Here is a 16,799-nt window from a genome sequence, read left to right as displayed (position 1 = left end):
TCTATCAACATAAATATTAATCTTCCGCCACACAATAACAGAGAAGCATGGAGAAATCACATACACTTTCTGACGTCTGATTTGAATCGGAACTAAGGGAGAAAAAACAGTAGTGTAGGGCTAGATCCTCCCAAAGACTTTAATTATTAAAATATATAATAGGGCTTTTATTGATCTTTAAAGACATATTTAGTTAAAGACGTATTTAAAACTACTAGGGAAAAAATAAGTCAATCCATGCTGTCATCTATTGTAGAATTTTATTATGCTGCTATCTATATCTTCTTTACACAGTTTTTTAGAGGACAATATAAACTTCAGTATCTGGCGTTAATATCTGAAAATAAAAAACGTTGGACTGCCAATAAATATTACTATATTACTACTACTATTAAACTGTTTCCATAGGTGAGGCTTGATTTTTCATGTGAGATATTTGAGTTTGAAGCGCAGGTTTGACCATTATGCGTATCAGTGGTCTAATTTAAACACGCACCCAAAGGGAACAGTATGAAATCCGCTGTAAACACTCTATAAATACTTACTAATATCATTCCTTAAGACACATTAATAAATTTGAACCACGCTCCCTTCTCCTGGTGGTCAAATATATAGTAATACTTTAAGTTTATATTTTAAATTTATGTGTAGGCTATGTAGTGAATTTTCCACATGTGCCTCTTTTCCTCAAATGGGTTTAAGGGCAGACATGCAAGGGAACAGCAACAAGCGTAAAAAGAGTCCAATGCATAGGCTATATGAAATTCAGTATATGTAATTGGCCATTACTCTAGGGTAAAGTTTATTGGTCTCTGTTTTTATTAAGTATATCCCCTTCTAGAAAGCCACTATTCCATACCTTTACAGTGGTAACATTAGATCTCTTGTTTTATGGGATTTCCAAATATCATGGTTGCTTTTCTGATAACACACCCCACTCCTTATGATAGTCCCAAATATATCCCTAAGATGTATGTTATATAGAACTAAAAGGAAATGCAAACCCTTTGTGTATGCTAATGCAATTTTTTTTTCACCTAACTGATAATAGCTACAGAGAAATCACAAAAATGTTCACTCAGAAACAGATCATTATAGCTGTTAAAGTAGCCTACAAAGGCCTGTATAACATAATTAAACAACATATTCATAAGGTATCCAGGGTGCTGTTTTTTTGGGGGGCAAGGGGGCAGTTGCCTCCTGAATAATGTAGGTAAAACAATTTTTATATATCCCATGCCCCTTGACTATCAAGATATGGGCCCCACTTGCCCCCCTCCCCCAATAAAAGACTAAAAGTGCTGGAGATTCACCCATGTAACAGACATTTAAAATTTCCCTGAAAACATCCTCCCAGGCCTTGAGGGTTACTAATAATACACAGTTGGCTTCTATTAATCAGATTATCATATTTCCTTCCATTGTTATCCACAGTTAAAAAATATATTCAAAATCCAACAGATCCAAAATTTATTTGCAATCAGAAATAGGTCTAATGACATGTACAAAAAGAAAACAAAGCATCAAAAGATACAGAACAATAGAGAAATACATGAACCTATAAATGAAGCCATCAGAACATGGCAGGGGGATCTTTTAAGGAGTCCTAACTCTCTGGTCTTATGCTCTAAGGAATTGATATGGCTAACAAGAGGATTGTGTTCAGCTGTGTTGACTTCCGGCTGCTTGGTGCTGCCTAGTTTTACTAGACTTTGCTAAGGCCTTTGATAAAGTCCCACACAAAAGGCAAAGAGAAAAGCTTACTGCTGCCCAGTTACACCCCAACCTGGTTGATTGGCTTATGGACTTCCTGTCAGGACAAACCCAGAGTGTCAGGCTATTTGGTGTTGGAGGTGAAAAGGTCTTTTCCAAGCCCTGTGATGTCATCAGTGGAGTACTGCAGGGAACTGTTCTTGGTCCTACACTGTTCAACATCTACATCAACGATATATTCAGCAAGGTGGAAAACAACTTGTCTCTCTATGCTGACGACTCAAAGCTATTTGGAGCAGTGAATGTAAAATCCCTGCAAACAGATGTCCAGAAAATCCAGCTGTGGGCAGACAAATGGCTCTTATTGTTCAATATAAGCAAGTGCAGCACGCTACACTTTGGATCCTCAAACCCATGCACCCAATACCATATGCATGAACATGCCTCCAACTCCGATTCACCCATCAAGACCAGCACAGAGGAACGCGACCTTGGGGTCATCGTTGACAGCCTTCTCAAGTTCCATGCCAACACCATCAAGAGCGTGTCCCAGGCCAACACAAACTTAGGTCTGATCAAAAGAACAGTTACCAGCAGATCCCCACTAGTTTTCCTGAAACTTTACAAGGCACTAGTCAGACCCATTTTGGATTTTGGCATGTGCGCTGCCTTCCCAACATACATAGGAGATGTCAGGCTAATTGAGGGAGTCCAGAGGAGAGCAACCAAGGCCATCACAAACCTTGGAAACAAACCTTATCAAGATCGTTTACAGGCTCTCAACCTCCCTACCCTCATGTACAGGCGCAACCGTAGCGACATGATGATGACCCGCAAATTGCTGAACTCATCATATGCCAAGATCCTGCCCATCCACCCAGGCCCCCCACAGTGCACCAGAGGACACTCAAAGAAGCTGTTCAAGCAGTCAGTCAGAACCAGGGCCAGAAAGAGTTTCTTCACCAACAGAGTCGTCAACCCCTGGAATGAACTGTGCAAAGCAACAGTCTCAGCCCCCACCCCCAAAGCATTCAAGAAGGCACTGGATAAAGAGTGGGCCACGAAAGACTGGAAGTATGAGTGGGACATTCCGTCCTGCTCATACCTGCTATGAGACATCACCAATTCAACTCAGGAGCATTCAACAGATCTACAGATCTTAATTTGCTCCAAAGTGCAAATTAAGGTAATTTATTCTATTTGCCAGGAAAGTAGCAAAATGTTTCCCAACTCTACCCTCTCTAGCCACTTAATAGAATTCGATGTAAAATCCTAGATGAGGAGAATTTAGCATCTTGGAAAGTAGTTTTATTGTTACTCTAAAGTGCAACATCAAACCATCAAGGAAAACCCCTGAACATTAGGTCAATGATGAGGTGAGCAGGAGCATTGTAAACAGTTTGCAGTGGTTTTATATACCAGTCTGGATCAGCTGACTTCTTGAAAGCATCAACATTAGAGACATGAACTTTTTTCTGCAAGGGAATCCTGCATTCAGACCATATTTTGAGAAGAGGTTGTTTCTCCACTTGACATTTGTTCTTCTTTGTATAACTTCATTGAGCTTCCTCCTTTTCTGGCAAGATTAGCTGAATATTTGTCCATCCAGAATTTAATAGCTTGAGGTAAGGAAGCTTCATCCTCTCACAACACAAAGGATAATCAATGTCTTTTATTCACTTGGTGGCACATTTGTGTATAGATTCTTTTACCTGCTGGTCTCCATTGTTGAGAGGAGTGGCAATACACATGTCAAACTAACATCCTTCTTTTTCCCTCTGCAGCTGAGGTAAGGGAGCTTCATCCTTTCAAGACAAAAACAGTAATCAATGACTTTTATGCACTTGGTGGCAAATCTGTGTATAAGCTCTAGTACCTGCTGGTCTTCCTTGTTGAGAGGAGTAGCAATACACATGTCAAACTACACTTTAGGGCAGTATTATGCTCTGAAATGCTTTGTCATTATAAAAGGCAACCAGCTGCTGAAGAGCCATTTAACTACACACAGTGGCTTTTTGGCCTTTGCTGAAGTTGCCTGAGTGTGGTAGCAATATGAGCTTCCAATGTGTGATAATCCCTCTCAGCATTGCTTGCCAGGAGGGATTGTCCTGATCTATCTGCTTAGGTCATGTAGCAAGGTTATATCTGGTACATTTTGCCAAAATACTATATTTTACAGTTCTTGATACTAAACTGTAGACACCATAGTTCCACCCAATTAGTTTTCTGGTCATAGTTGGACTGAAGTCAAGAATGGATAGAGGGGCACTAATCTTTGTATTATCAGCATAAAGACTCATCTTGTTCTGGGCAAGTCTTCAAGCATCATTTATGCAAATGTTAAAGAGTGTTTGGTTATACGACTCTGCTGAGGTAATCCACTTTCAACATTGCAGACACTAGGCATTAAGGTTGCAGTATTCCCCCTGTAAATTTTTACTGGTTCATTTCTCTCTGAAAAGAACTTGTTGACCCATTTTACCACATTCAAATGTATAGCCTTTAGCTTCATGCAGAGGCATTGGCAGTAGGTTTAGACAAAGTCAACTGGAATCTTTTGGTCAATTAGATCAGTTATATGCTCATATGTATTAATAAGGTAGTACCTGCTGAAGAATGAGTTTGAAAGCAATACCCACATAGTCATCATCTAACATTCCACCAGTTAACACTTTGCAACAAACCAGAGTTTATTTAGTTTGTTAACCTGTTAGACAAATATTAGTCTATCCAGGATGCAAATTAAGAGTGCTTTCTAATTCAATCAAATGTGGAGTGTGCAATTCTTCTTTTCATCCAGGAGCTGAAAATTGTGCTCAAATTGGTACTACTAACTAGAATGAAAGTTGGTTGTGTCCTGACTGTTCCTCCAAGGATATTTCTAGTATGCAGGTAAACCTTTTAAAGCCATCTGTTTTACCTTTGCCTTGCATCCTTTGCTCTACAAATTCAAGAGTCAGGATGCTCTGTATCCTCAAGGAGATTAATGCCAAATCTCTACTGACCTTCTTTTCCCATAGGATGAATTCATCTTTCCCCAGCCTCCATCACAAAAAACAGTTCTCCCTCAGGAAATTGTATGTCAGACTGATGACAGCATTTCAAATTTTGTAGATCCTCCAGCAGCAACTCTAGCCCCACCTTGCAAGAAGTGTCAGTTCAAATGGATATTTGTCAAGTTTTGCCTTGTCTGATGCAACATGTCAAACTGAAATTTGTTCCATAGGGCCAGCTCCCCTTGTTGAGGACTTGACATGCCAGACCATGCTACTCACAATCAAATATGAGAACAGAGAAAGTTTTTTTTGTTTTTGGAATTGAAACAAAAGCTGGATGAATCCTTGACCCTTATATCCTGGATTATTTCTAATCTACTGCACATGATGCCAAATCTAGGAATTCCTTACGAACTGAACACCATAAATGTGTCTGATAATCCCTAAGACATTCTTCTACACTTCAACTCAACAACAAGTGTCCAAAGCATTAAGACTTCACCTCAGCAGAAGTTAATAATTCATCAGTAACTAATCCTGCCAAGCAAACAACCCTGTCCAGTTCTCCCTTAAATATTTGTCTAGTCAGGTTAGTAAAAAGGTTACTTACCAGTTCCATCAAAATCATAGTGATGACAAAATAGCAATTATTTTTTTTTTAATCAAAAAGACTCAAAAAACGTTGATATGAAGAAAGAACAGTTGTTGAACCAGGACCTTGCAAAAAATGACATCTTTTTAAGAGTTTGTAATAAATTCTTAATTGATAACTGTAGATTTGGTCATTGTAGATTGTTGCTTTTATGCAGATTTTACCTATCAGGAAAATGTAGTTAGCTCAAGTACAATTTCAAACATTTAGGTATTGTAACCTAACATTTTTTTTCAATTGGTTGTTGTTTTGGTTGTGCTAATTCTCATGTTAAGGTGCCCCCTTTTTTTATCTTAAAACCCAACCTTTATTAGGATGGCACACAAAGCATCAACAACCTCTTCCTCCTCCTTGATGTGTTCCATTTGACCTCCAGTCATGTCCCCCTCCATACCCAATACTATACAGGAAACACCAGGAATCTTCTTGTTGAAACGTCCCTCTGTCCAGTCAACACACCATTGCAAATTGCTTTACTCCACGCAAGTCCTCCTAACCCCCTTGCTCATATTCTTCTGAATCATACATACCCTTGCAACTCTGATCCTTTCCATGCATTCAAGAGGTTGCTACCCATTTTGAGCTTGTATACTCCATTTGTCAAAATAAATCCTAGCCTTCTCCTCCCAGACACTTCCCACCCTGCCTTCCTTTTCCAGCACCATCCTGCCTTTCCTTCCCCCTCTTCCCCCTTTCAAGAACCCTCCAAAATTGACTTATTTCTACCGTATCTCCATGAAATTCTACTCCTTCCTATTTATTTATCCCTTGTTGCTACCCTATCAATGTGATTTGTGTTTGAGAGTTATTGCATGTGAAAATTGTCCTGTAATAAATTATAATTGTTTTACCTTTTGGTTAACTGGAAACCAGTTCTACTTTCCTGATCGCACTTCTTCTATATCTTTGTCCCATTCCCCAGTTCTCAACACCCAAGATAAGTCTGCCCCTAGCCTTACTTTTTTTTAGGTCCCATAACCCAAAATTAAAACCCTACCCAAGAATCACTCAAACTCATCGAGCATCATGTTTCTCTAATAGTTTTAAATTTCCTAAATTTTTTGTCTCTAATGCTCAAAGTTCTAATTTTGATAAGCTTACTGAACTCAAGGTGCTATCAGAATTGAATCAAATTGATATTATAGGTGTTACTGAAGTACAATTTCATGACCAAAGGTCCCTTTTTCTATCAACTTATTCACAGTTTATGCTCCTAGATTCACACAGTTCAAGCTCTGTCCTTTAGATTACCCACTCGGAAAAATGGCAGTGGTGTCTTGTTTTTTTTTTCTAACAGCCACCTTTACCCCAAAATTATTTATGTCCCTAGTTTATCTGACTATGATGAAATCCTTTGGCTAAGTATCAGGCCAAAAGTGCTTCGATGTCCATTTAATATAATTGCAATAGCCATCTTTTACTAGTCACCAAACCAAAATGCAAATTTATCATACAATTGTAGAATAGTGATGGTTTGTTATTTCTAAGTACCCAAATAGATGATTTTTTTTTAATTAGTGACACCATTGACCCCAAGATGGATTCCTTTTGTTCCTCACTTAAAGTAAAACAAATAGTTAAAATACTAACAACTAGGAAAACACGTCTCTTGATATTATTCTAATCAATACAAAAACTTTGTACACTCCCCCTTAGCTATGCCTCTATTGGGGGGGGGGGGCTATCATAAATTTTTCCTTTTGTCTCCTTCTTCAAATTTTAATCATTCTTTCTCAATAACTTGTGGTTCCTACCACTCTCTTCAAAATTCTGGCCTTCTTTCTTTTGGTATGTGGCTGAATACTGAATATTGTTCTAATATTTACAATTTACAAGATCTTGATGATAAAATCAATGTATTCCATAAAAAGCTAAATGATAAATATCTAATTTCTTGCCCAGAAAAAAATTATAAAAAGTGCTCTAGTGATACACCCTTCAATAATCACCAAATAAAAACACTAATTAGAAACAAATTTAATCTTTTCAGAAATGGTAAACTGGACATGGGCTCAGAAGGTTATTTGTGGTAAGATATCGGATAGTTACACCATTAAAAGGAGTTTCCTTTCTGCAAATCTTATGCATATAGATTTATAACTTCCAGTATCTTTTGCGGAGGGCTGTCATCTGGTTTCATGAAGCTGAATCCAGACACAAACAAGCATTCAAAGCACTAACAATGTGTTGTTGGCCATGGATGTCTTGGTTCTATATGTTAAGTTTGCTAAAGAATGACACTCTGGCTTTTGGGATGAGTTATGCATCCAAAGGTCTTTGGGGTCAGTTTGGGATACTAAAGATATAGGATCTCTTCTTGGTCCTACGTTATTTTGCTTGTCAATTTCCTCACTTAATCTCTGTCTATTTATAGCCCTCAATTTGACCAATCCAATTGATTTATCCTTCTGTTAGGCGTTAAGTGATTTTTTTTCCGTCAAAACTGTTCAGCTGTTTTCAATTTGACTCTCTGTATGATATGTGTTAGACTATTAGAGGTGGTTGCTAATTGTTTATCTTGAGATGGCTTGGTTATGATTATATCTCTTGCATTAGCTCTTTTGATTCCGATAACTGAACAATCAAGGTATGTATTTGGAGTCCAGTTCTCTTTATGCAGGTTAAGCCAGCCAGGTTATTGATGGTGGAATTCTATGGTGTTTGAAGCACTTTAACAGTTCTTTGAAGGATAAGCTGTGCAGGCGTCAGCATATTACATTCAAATAGACAATGTTCAATTGTTTTATTTCTTGTATTGAAACGATATTTGGAATTGATATTTTGCTTTTTTCAACCGTGTATTCTTTTTGTTCTTGTTTCCAGCTTTCTTTAGCTCTTTTGTAACAAATGGTTAAGTCTTGCATTTCGATACCCACTTCACCTCAGTGGCTTAGTAGCTGTCTTGAGTGCAATGTCATTGGTTAGTGACAAACATTTGATGTGAAAATAAAACGTTTGGGAATAAATTTGAACAGAGTCTATTACATAGCAAAATATTTTAAGTTTCTATCTCTACTACTTCTCTATTCCTTAGACCCAGAAAATGTATAGAAGGCAGGTCTAGGTAACGGTTTTGTTCTGGGTGGTAAATGTAGTCCATCAGTCTTGCGGTCCTTTCAAAAAAGGAAATCCACCAGTCTTGCATTTTTCAACTATTAGTCCCACCAGAATGGTGCCAGGACCTCTAGTTGAGAAACAGGAGGGGTGTTCTCAAGCTCAATTATCACTAGTCTCATGAAATTTTGATTTTTTTTTTAGGGAAATAGCCAGTCATTTATATTTCAAACTGGTGCATTAATTTCAGATAGAATGAAGTAATAGCTTTCCATGGATAATTAAATAAAAAAATATGTTTTTTTAATACTTAAAGTAAGGAGCAACATTTAAAACTTAGAATGAACTGAAATTATTCTGTAAATGAGGAGGACTTCACTTTCCTCGACTCTTGCTCTTGATGCTAAAGTCCTTGAGAAATACTTCTCACTCAAATTTAACAGGCCTTGTGTTTGAGCTGTCTTTCATGAAGAATTATGACCAAAAGTCAAACTTTAGCATAAAAGGTAAGGGTTGAGGAAGGATCAGCCCTCTCTTAAAAAAACTTTTTTATTTAGTTTCTGATCATTTTCTAAATAATGCTTGGAAATCCCCTTCCCTCCCTCCATGTTACATTTTCCCCAAAAGTTCATCCCTATTAAAATTCCTTCTAGCAGAAAATATACCCCTCAAAAAATTTCAGATATCCTATTAACAATTAGTATATGTGAACAGAAGGTGAATTGAGTAGCCTGTAGCCATTTATCCTGGGACTATTGGGGGTAATTTCATCCCCAAGGACATAGTCATTGAACCTTTCAACTAAACTGAGTCAAATGGCCTTCTCAAAATTTTGATTGGATGTCTGAGTGAAAAGAAGCATGGGAGGGGGAGAGGCTAGTTGCCCTCCAATCTTTTTGTTACTTGGAAAGGACACTAGAACTTTTGATTTCTGATCAAATGAGCGCTCTACCAGTCTTCTAGGATCACTGGTTTGATACAATCGCCTCTTGGAAAACAAATAAACACACATCCATGATTTTTCTTCTGGCAAAAAAAACTACACATTTTTGTATGTAGGGACTTGAAACCTCTTCAGTTGGGTTCTCTGATTTGCTGAATCTTATGATGTGATTTTCATTAAGATCAATTAACCTTTTAGAGGGGTTTCCCGCCTTTTTTGAAAATTGGGCAAATACTCTCAGGCTTGTAGCTTTTAATAGGTAGCATGAAACTTAGTAAACTTTATATATTTGGAATCAGCATGAAAAGGCAACTCTTTTGATGTATCTGTTGGTATCACAATTTGTTTTTTTAGGGGGTTTTGGTCATCAGTGAGCCAAGTCACTCCTTATTTACAGTTGTGACAAACTGTTTGATTCTAATTTTGTCTATTGGTTCAGCCAATTGTAAGATAGAACGTTCCTAATAAGCAGGCATGGGCATATGCATCCAGAAGAGGACCCGATTAAATAGTTGGAATTGCTCTCAAGGTTGTTTTTAGTAAGTTAATTTAGAATTTTCGCGAGTAACTAGGCCTGTATTGTAGGGGAAACTGGTAGATTATAAGGTACAGTAGCCAGTCCCTGGTAATTTTTGCTTATAGGACAGAAATCAAAAAGAAAAAGAAACATACCATTTAAATCCTTATTGAATGCTGATTCCCTGGTTAGATACAGCCCTAGGCTATTTAAAAAAAAGTTTACTTTTTTGGTGGGTTCACATTATTTTTGTGCCTATATAAAAGTTGCTTTAAAGTTAAAAGTTAATTCAAAGCTAAACAAACCCAATTTGAAAAAGAGCAACAAAACAAACAAACTTTAAGATATGCCCTAGGGCTCTATACTATAGAGCTCCAGGGGGAAGGTACAATAATAATGACCATAACTATTATATTGGGAATAAGCATTGCACTGGGGACAAAGTTTATTTTTCTTCTTTTCTTTTTATATCGGATTTCTGCCTTATACCATAAACGAACTAATAATTAAAGTAGGTGAATTTATTTTACACAGCAGATATCAGTAAGTAAAAAAATGAAATATACCGTCCAATTCCCTGTTCAATGCTCTTTCCAGGTATAATAACCACTAGTATCACAATTGTATCCTGCCCTCCCCTTAATGGAAGCAGATATAGACATAGTCTGCTGATTTTGTGGTTTTGCATTATTATTTTTTTTACTTATTTTTCACCACAGTTCCTTTTGAACTCAAATAATTCCAGTGCTACAAAAAAGCCTATCAAAATCCCCAACTTCTTCTTAGGCTTTGTGGTTTATTTGATCCCAGTAAGGAGGGGAGGGGCTAGGATACAATAGCTGGATCATATTGCCAAACTGAAAAATAAATAAATAAGGTACATGTTTTTATAGACACTTGACCTTTCAGCTCTTGTCAGGATGACATAGAGAATGATGACATAGAGAACTGATGCAGCGAAGGCAGCATCAGTAAGTACAAGGTTTCCAAACTGAACACCGAATCGAAGGCGATTTGTCATGCAGGTCATTATGTAAGCTATCACACAGTTAAAGAGCTCGGGAGCGGTGGCACAACCTTGCCAGACGCCTGTCTTCACTGAGAATGTGTGGCTGTATTTTTCCATTGACTTGCATGCAGTTCTCCATACCATCATATAGGTTTTCGAAAAATGAGCAGTTTGTCTGTGGTAGGCCTGTGGTAGGCCTGTGGTTCTCAGTATGAGCGAGTGAAAACGGCGATCTATATAATTAAAAGCTGCCTTGATGTCGATAAATTCAATGTGCAATTTTCGGTGAACTCTCGCATTTTCTCTATCAACTGGTGCATACTGAAGATTTACTCTGTTGTCAATATGCCGGGCTGGAACCTGGCTTACTGAGGTCTTCTATTACCACACTGGAATTTGGAGCATCTATCCAGTAGTGTCATGGCAAAAAGTTTGCCGGGAACGTAGAGAAGCGTAATCCTGTGATATTTTGAGCAGATTTGGCAAGTGTTCGTTTCCAGAGTGGCAAAATGATGCCCGCACGCCAATCTTTCGCTATGCATTCTGTTGTACATATAACTGAGAAGATGAGCTGGAACTACAGTATCACTGCTGCACCTCCGTATTTGAGAAGTTCTGCAGAAATATCACATATGCCAGGGATTCGATTACTTATCAGACGTTTCACACCATTTCAGATCTCAGAGGCTGTAAACGCTTGTGATGCTAGTTTGGAAGTCACCTCGGGCATGGCTATGGTTGCTTGAATCAGATATGGGTCTCGATTGTTGACTGCCTCAGTGTTTAGAAAAGTTTGAAAAGTGATTGATCCTGGCAGAAAGTTGACCTGCATCATCATCCAGCATGCTACTATCTGCAGACAGAACGCGGCTCACGGTGGAAGGCTTCCCTTATTTGAACTCGCAGAGGTGTTTGTATAGTGAGCTGGTTTCTCCCCTCCTAGCACCATCTTCAAGGTTGCTGGCTTTCCTATCAACAATGGTCTTCCTCTGTGCAGTAGTTTATTGTGCATGCCATTGAAAGGTCTATACTCTTGTATGTTCTTTACTAGATAGCCTTCTGACGCAGCTCTATGCACACTCTTGGATTATATTTAGGTATTACGAAAAGAAGGGCTTGTACAGTTAAACTGAGAGTGAGTCTAAAAATCCAATGAATTGAAAATTTCTAGTTGTAACAAAATAAGAATATTGTCTCTATTTTGTTTAACTCGAAAGAGGGGATCAAAAAGGCTGTTATTCACAATTGTAGTATTTTTTGACCTAAGTAGAGTGAGTTTATGCTGAAATTGAGTAACTATTAACTATTGAGATACATTCATATGCTCCAAAATATTGATTAATTTGTTATCTGAAAGGAAAATATACCATACAACACTCTTTCCAACTTTAATACTGACTACCGTCATAAATTCGGTTTGTCCAGCAATTTGTAGCCGTTATTGGGTTTCAAACTATAGTGACACATAATTACGTATGTATTAGAGCCAAAGAAGGAACATATTCTGTAGTAAAGAAAATTCTTGGAAGCAGTTGATAAACAGACATTGGTAGTCGATATCATATTCAAGTAGATTATAGATAGCTGTTTGCACTGACAAAGATTGGATATATATTTTTCTTGATGGAAATAAAAGATGATTTATATTGTATTTGATCACTTGATTTAAACTGACAAAGGAGAGCGAAAAGCCCCATATAATTGTTTAGTAAAAGTTTAGTTGGAAAATTGTCAAAAACTAAGAATTAGACTTTTCCAGTTATCATCCTGTGGCATTCAACTATGGCCAAAATTCCTAAGAAAGTTCTCACATTAGCATTTATTAGACGAGATGATCAGATTCTACTTGGAAGAAAGAAGAGAGGATTTGGGGAAGGAAAATGGAATGGGTTTGGAGGTAAAGTGGATTTAGACGAAACAATATCTGATGCTGCTGTTAGGGAAGTCCGCGAAGAATGTGGTCTGCTTGTCACGAACCTCAAGAAACTAGGTGTGATTGATTTTGAATTTGTTGGTGATCCTGTTATTTTAAACGTTCATGTGTTTTCAACTGTGGATTTTACGGGTAATGTTACTGAAAGTGAAGAAATGTCTCCCCAGTGGTATAAAGTTCATGAAGTACCATTTGAGAAAATGTGGAAGGATGATCCACATTGGTTTCCATATATGTTGGACAACAAAAAGTTTAATGCTTACTTTTTATTTGAAGGGCATGAAAAGATCATCAGTCATTGGATAAAAGAAGTTGAGTCTTTGGATGAGTGAAACCTTTCCGCTGAAAACAATTGTCTTTTAGTTAATTTCAAGAATTGCCAAACCGGTTCAAGACAATTGTATTGTAATACTTTGTTTTTAAGTCTTCAGTGCAGATGATTTCTATATGAGAAAATTTTTTAATATACTAAATAATAATATTTATACCATACGATCAATACATACTTATTTAATTTTGTTCTTCTGACTAAGGTGGGATGGGGGAGTGGATCACAACTCAGAAAAGTAAATTGAACAGCACAATTTTGTTTTTCTGGGGTATTTGTAGTAATCTAAAGGGGAACGCCTGGAAATAGCTTTATATTAAATTCGATTGTTATTGATGTACATTGGTTTTACACCAATATGTACACATAGACCATTTTAGGAAGGGAGACAATATACAGGAGGGTCGAAAAACGCCCCAAAATTCTTTGTTGTTTTAAATCTTTTAAATTCTATCTTGAAGAGAGGGGGGAGGGGACCTTGTTAAAAATGAAACAGTATAGAAAAATGGTGACGTTTTGTTAAAAATGGGTTGAGATAGGTATGCATATTTGTTCTTTCTTTCTGAGTGAGAGGCTTAAATGTGACGGATTTAGCCTAAGAGGGTCCTCCTCCGCCCAAGCAGATTGATTATGTGACAAACATGAGCTAAAGTATAAAATATGATCATATATAGGAGAGCCTGGTCACAAAATACCCCCCCTCCTCAGAGCTCTCTCCCAGTTTGTATTTTGTAATAATTTAGCAAGAACGTAGAATGTAATCTCTGCGTTCTGTTTGAAACAAACTTGCTTTTTATGTGTACTTAAAATATTGGGTTTTGTATATCTTTTTTATGGAAGGATAGAATTTTCATCAGTAAACATTTGTGCAAAACACAATAAGTTATGTCTGAACCTGCTTCATTGCCTGGGTCAGTCGAAACAGTGAAAAACATCTCTATTTAGGTGATGCGCATCTCTAGTTTAAAATTCTAGTGATTTTCTTTCTGCTTTCTATGGCTCAACTCCAATTCTATATTGTTCTTTGTATTTTTTCAGTACACAGGTTTTTCTTAAGTAGCTACCGCCAAGCTTAATCAGTTTTTAATAATGATTTTGAGCCTAATTGAGTTTTTTAAATTAAAGTTTCACTTAATTCCACGTTGACGAGAAATTAGTTTAAGAGCAAAAATATCGAAGAGCCCAAAGACGGCACTAAAAGCAGCAGATTTTAGTGTGCGTGTTTGTTGATCCTTTGGTGCTTTCTTGCAGATACTTGTTCTAATTTGCTTGACAGATCAATCCCAAATCTGGTATTTAGATGCTTCAGAGTAGATTGCAATAGTTTGTCAACAAAGACTTAAATGATAGTCGAAGTTGCTGTAACTCCAATAGCTGTGAACTTATTTGGTTATATCCCCTTACTTTTCTAATATTTTGTCGCTTCAATTGTTTATGAAACATAATATTCTAAGAAACTCCTAACATAATAATAAACCCCGCTCCTCCCACCCTGGATACATCATCTGCGTGTCTATATATCGATCCAAAACTAATAATGCACCACAAAAATATTAATTTTATTAGTTTTTAGTAGAAAGTAGCTTTATTGATAAAAAAAAAGAAAAATTAAACATGTAACTTGCAAGGCGAACAAGAATATCCATCATAAGATTATTGAGCCTTAAGCCCTTGTAACTTTTTCCTATTTTAGTTCCTGTTTAGTACCGTAACTAACAACTAACTTAAAGCTAATTTGTTCCTTGTTAAAGCTACTTTTTCCACTGTGAAAATCTAGTGCTGGTATTCCAGTAACGTGGTCTAGTGGCCGTATCAGGCTTACCAATAGTTCACAAACAGTTTACAGAAAAATGTTAAAGTTTTGTCTGTGACAATAATTGTATTTTATCAAACCTGAAAGAAGGTAGTAGCCCACTGCCCTTTGTTCATTCCAGTCTTGAAATTTTATACTTCTTGATTTACAACAACGAATAATTACATGCATCAGGGGCTAGTTAGGATTTTAGTTTGGGGCATCTACTAAAGGCTCTCATATATTAGAAAACCTATCAACAACCCTGTTTATTATTATCACTCCTTGCTACTACAAGAAGTTCTGATTAACCACATAGAGTAGTTGTAATAACAAGCCTGACGAAAATCTTGATGAAAAATAAGATTACACAAACAGTGTTAATATTTCTTATATAGTGCTCTTAACATTATTATTACTTCTATACAGTGCTTCTCAATATCTTGTCAAAATTCACGACAAAATATTGAACTGTTGAGGTTTGTGCGATCCTGTTTAATGCGCCGTTTCCTGTCAGATTTGTGTTGTCTGCTTTATTTACTTTCATCTGCTTTAAGGTACTCAAAAAACCTGCCTGGAATTTTTAAAAATCCTGCTCGAAAGCTTTAAAGATTCTGCCAAAAGTCTTATTTTTACTTGTGGAGGGAATGGTTACTACCAGCGTTGCCGCACAACTAAAAAAAATCCATAAGCTTTTTCTGAGGAAGTCTTAAACAGCGCTGTCTAGCACCTCTTAAAAATTTACTCCGTGACATTTCGGACTGCTTGCATTATTATGCTTATATTTACCAGTACCGACGTGAAAGGAAGTGTATCTTTTGTTTCCCAAGGCTGATTCAAGTTTTGAAGCTCAGAGCTCTTTAGACCCCCTCTAGATCAATGCAGTTAAAACAAGTATTATTGTATACTAGCTGCTGGGGTGGCGCTTCGCGCCACCCCAACACCTAGTTGGTGGGAGCGCTTCGCGCCCCCCAAGCCCCCCTGCGCGCAAGTCGTTACGCGCCATATTAACTACGCGCTAATGTAGTTGTGTCCCTGTGTCCCACCTGTGAATATAGATAGATATATATATTTTTTTAACTACGTAAAACTTGCGAATATACAACATTCTTCGATGTCCCATTGTCTGTGCATATAAATATATTGTCAAATTTACCGACTCTTGAACATGCAACATAAAATTGTCCATGGGAAAAACTATCCGTATTCAGATCTATACCTCATTATTCTAATGATTGCCCTTGAGCTTTGTTGATGGTGATTGCTAATCGAACATTCCCTGTGTCCCCGTTGTCATTTATATATCCCCCTGTGCCCCCGGTTTCCCCGTTGTAGTTGTGTCCCTGTGTCCCGGTCGTCATTTATATTCCCAGTATCCCGGTCGTCATTTGTGTCCCAGTGTCCCAGTCTGTAATTTCTCTTTGAGCGTCCCGGTCGTCATTTATATTCCCTGTGCCCCGGTCGTCATTTGTGTCCCGGTGTCCCGGTCTGTAATTTCGTCAGTCGACAAACATGACGGCAGTCGACAAACAACTTCATGACGACATACAGCTCAATCCTTATAATGACGTCAGTCGACAAACATGACGTCAGTCGCCACACAAACATGACGTCAGTCGACAGACACACAAACAAACAACTTATTTATATATATTTAGATTAGCGTCAGCTTACTGCCATTCCTTTTCTGACTATTTAAGGTGGGTGAAATGTAATCGAACACGTTTTATTTAACTTCAAAGTTTGATGGTTGTTAGAAGCATCACCATCAGAACATGTCATAAGAAGAAGTGCAGATACGACACAAAGGATCCCAACTGACATGATGGTTTTCTACTGTGGGAGTTTGTGCTTAAATCCCA

The 16,799-nt window shown here is 37.4% G+C and overlaps 1 protein-coding gene across 3 annotated transcripts in view; it reads left to right on the top strand.

Moving 5' to 3' along the window:
- Positions 1 to 303: 303 nt before the first annotated feature.
- The window catches only part of LOC136042024 (oxidized purine nucleoside triphosphate hydrolase-like), a 60,718-nt gene continuing 44,222 nt past the window's right edge, over positions 304 to 16,799 (top strand). The window contains exons 1-2 of one of the 3 annotated variants that reach the window (XM_065726876.1): positions 304 to 408; positions 12,644 to 14,285. In XM_065726876.1, coding sequence (XP_065582948.1) covers positions 12,667 to 13,149 — 483 coding nt within the window. In that variant the 5' untranslated portion in view covers positions 304 to 408; positions 12,644 to 12,666 and the 3' untranslated portion in view covers positions 13,150 to 14,285. Of the gene's footprint in view, positions 409 to 12,643; positions 14,286 to 16,799 lie in introns of those variants that run through there. The other 2 variants (XM_065726877.1, XM_065726878.1) reach the window with 2 other exon arrangements.

The sequence above is a fragment of the Artemia franciscana genome, unplaced genomic scaffold, assembly GCF_032884065.1.
Source record: "Artemia franciscana unplaced genomic scaffold, ASM3288406v1 PGA_scaffold_56, whole genome shotgun sequence".
NCBI lineage: Eukaryota > Metazoa > Arthropoda > Branchiopoda > Anostraca > Artemiidae > Artemia > Artemia franciscana.
The sequence above is the reverse complement of the archived record's forward strand: the minus strand, read 5'-3'. Positions and strand labels throughout refer to the sequence as shown.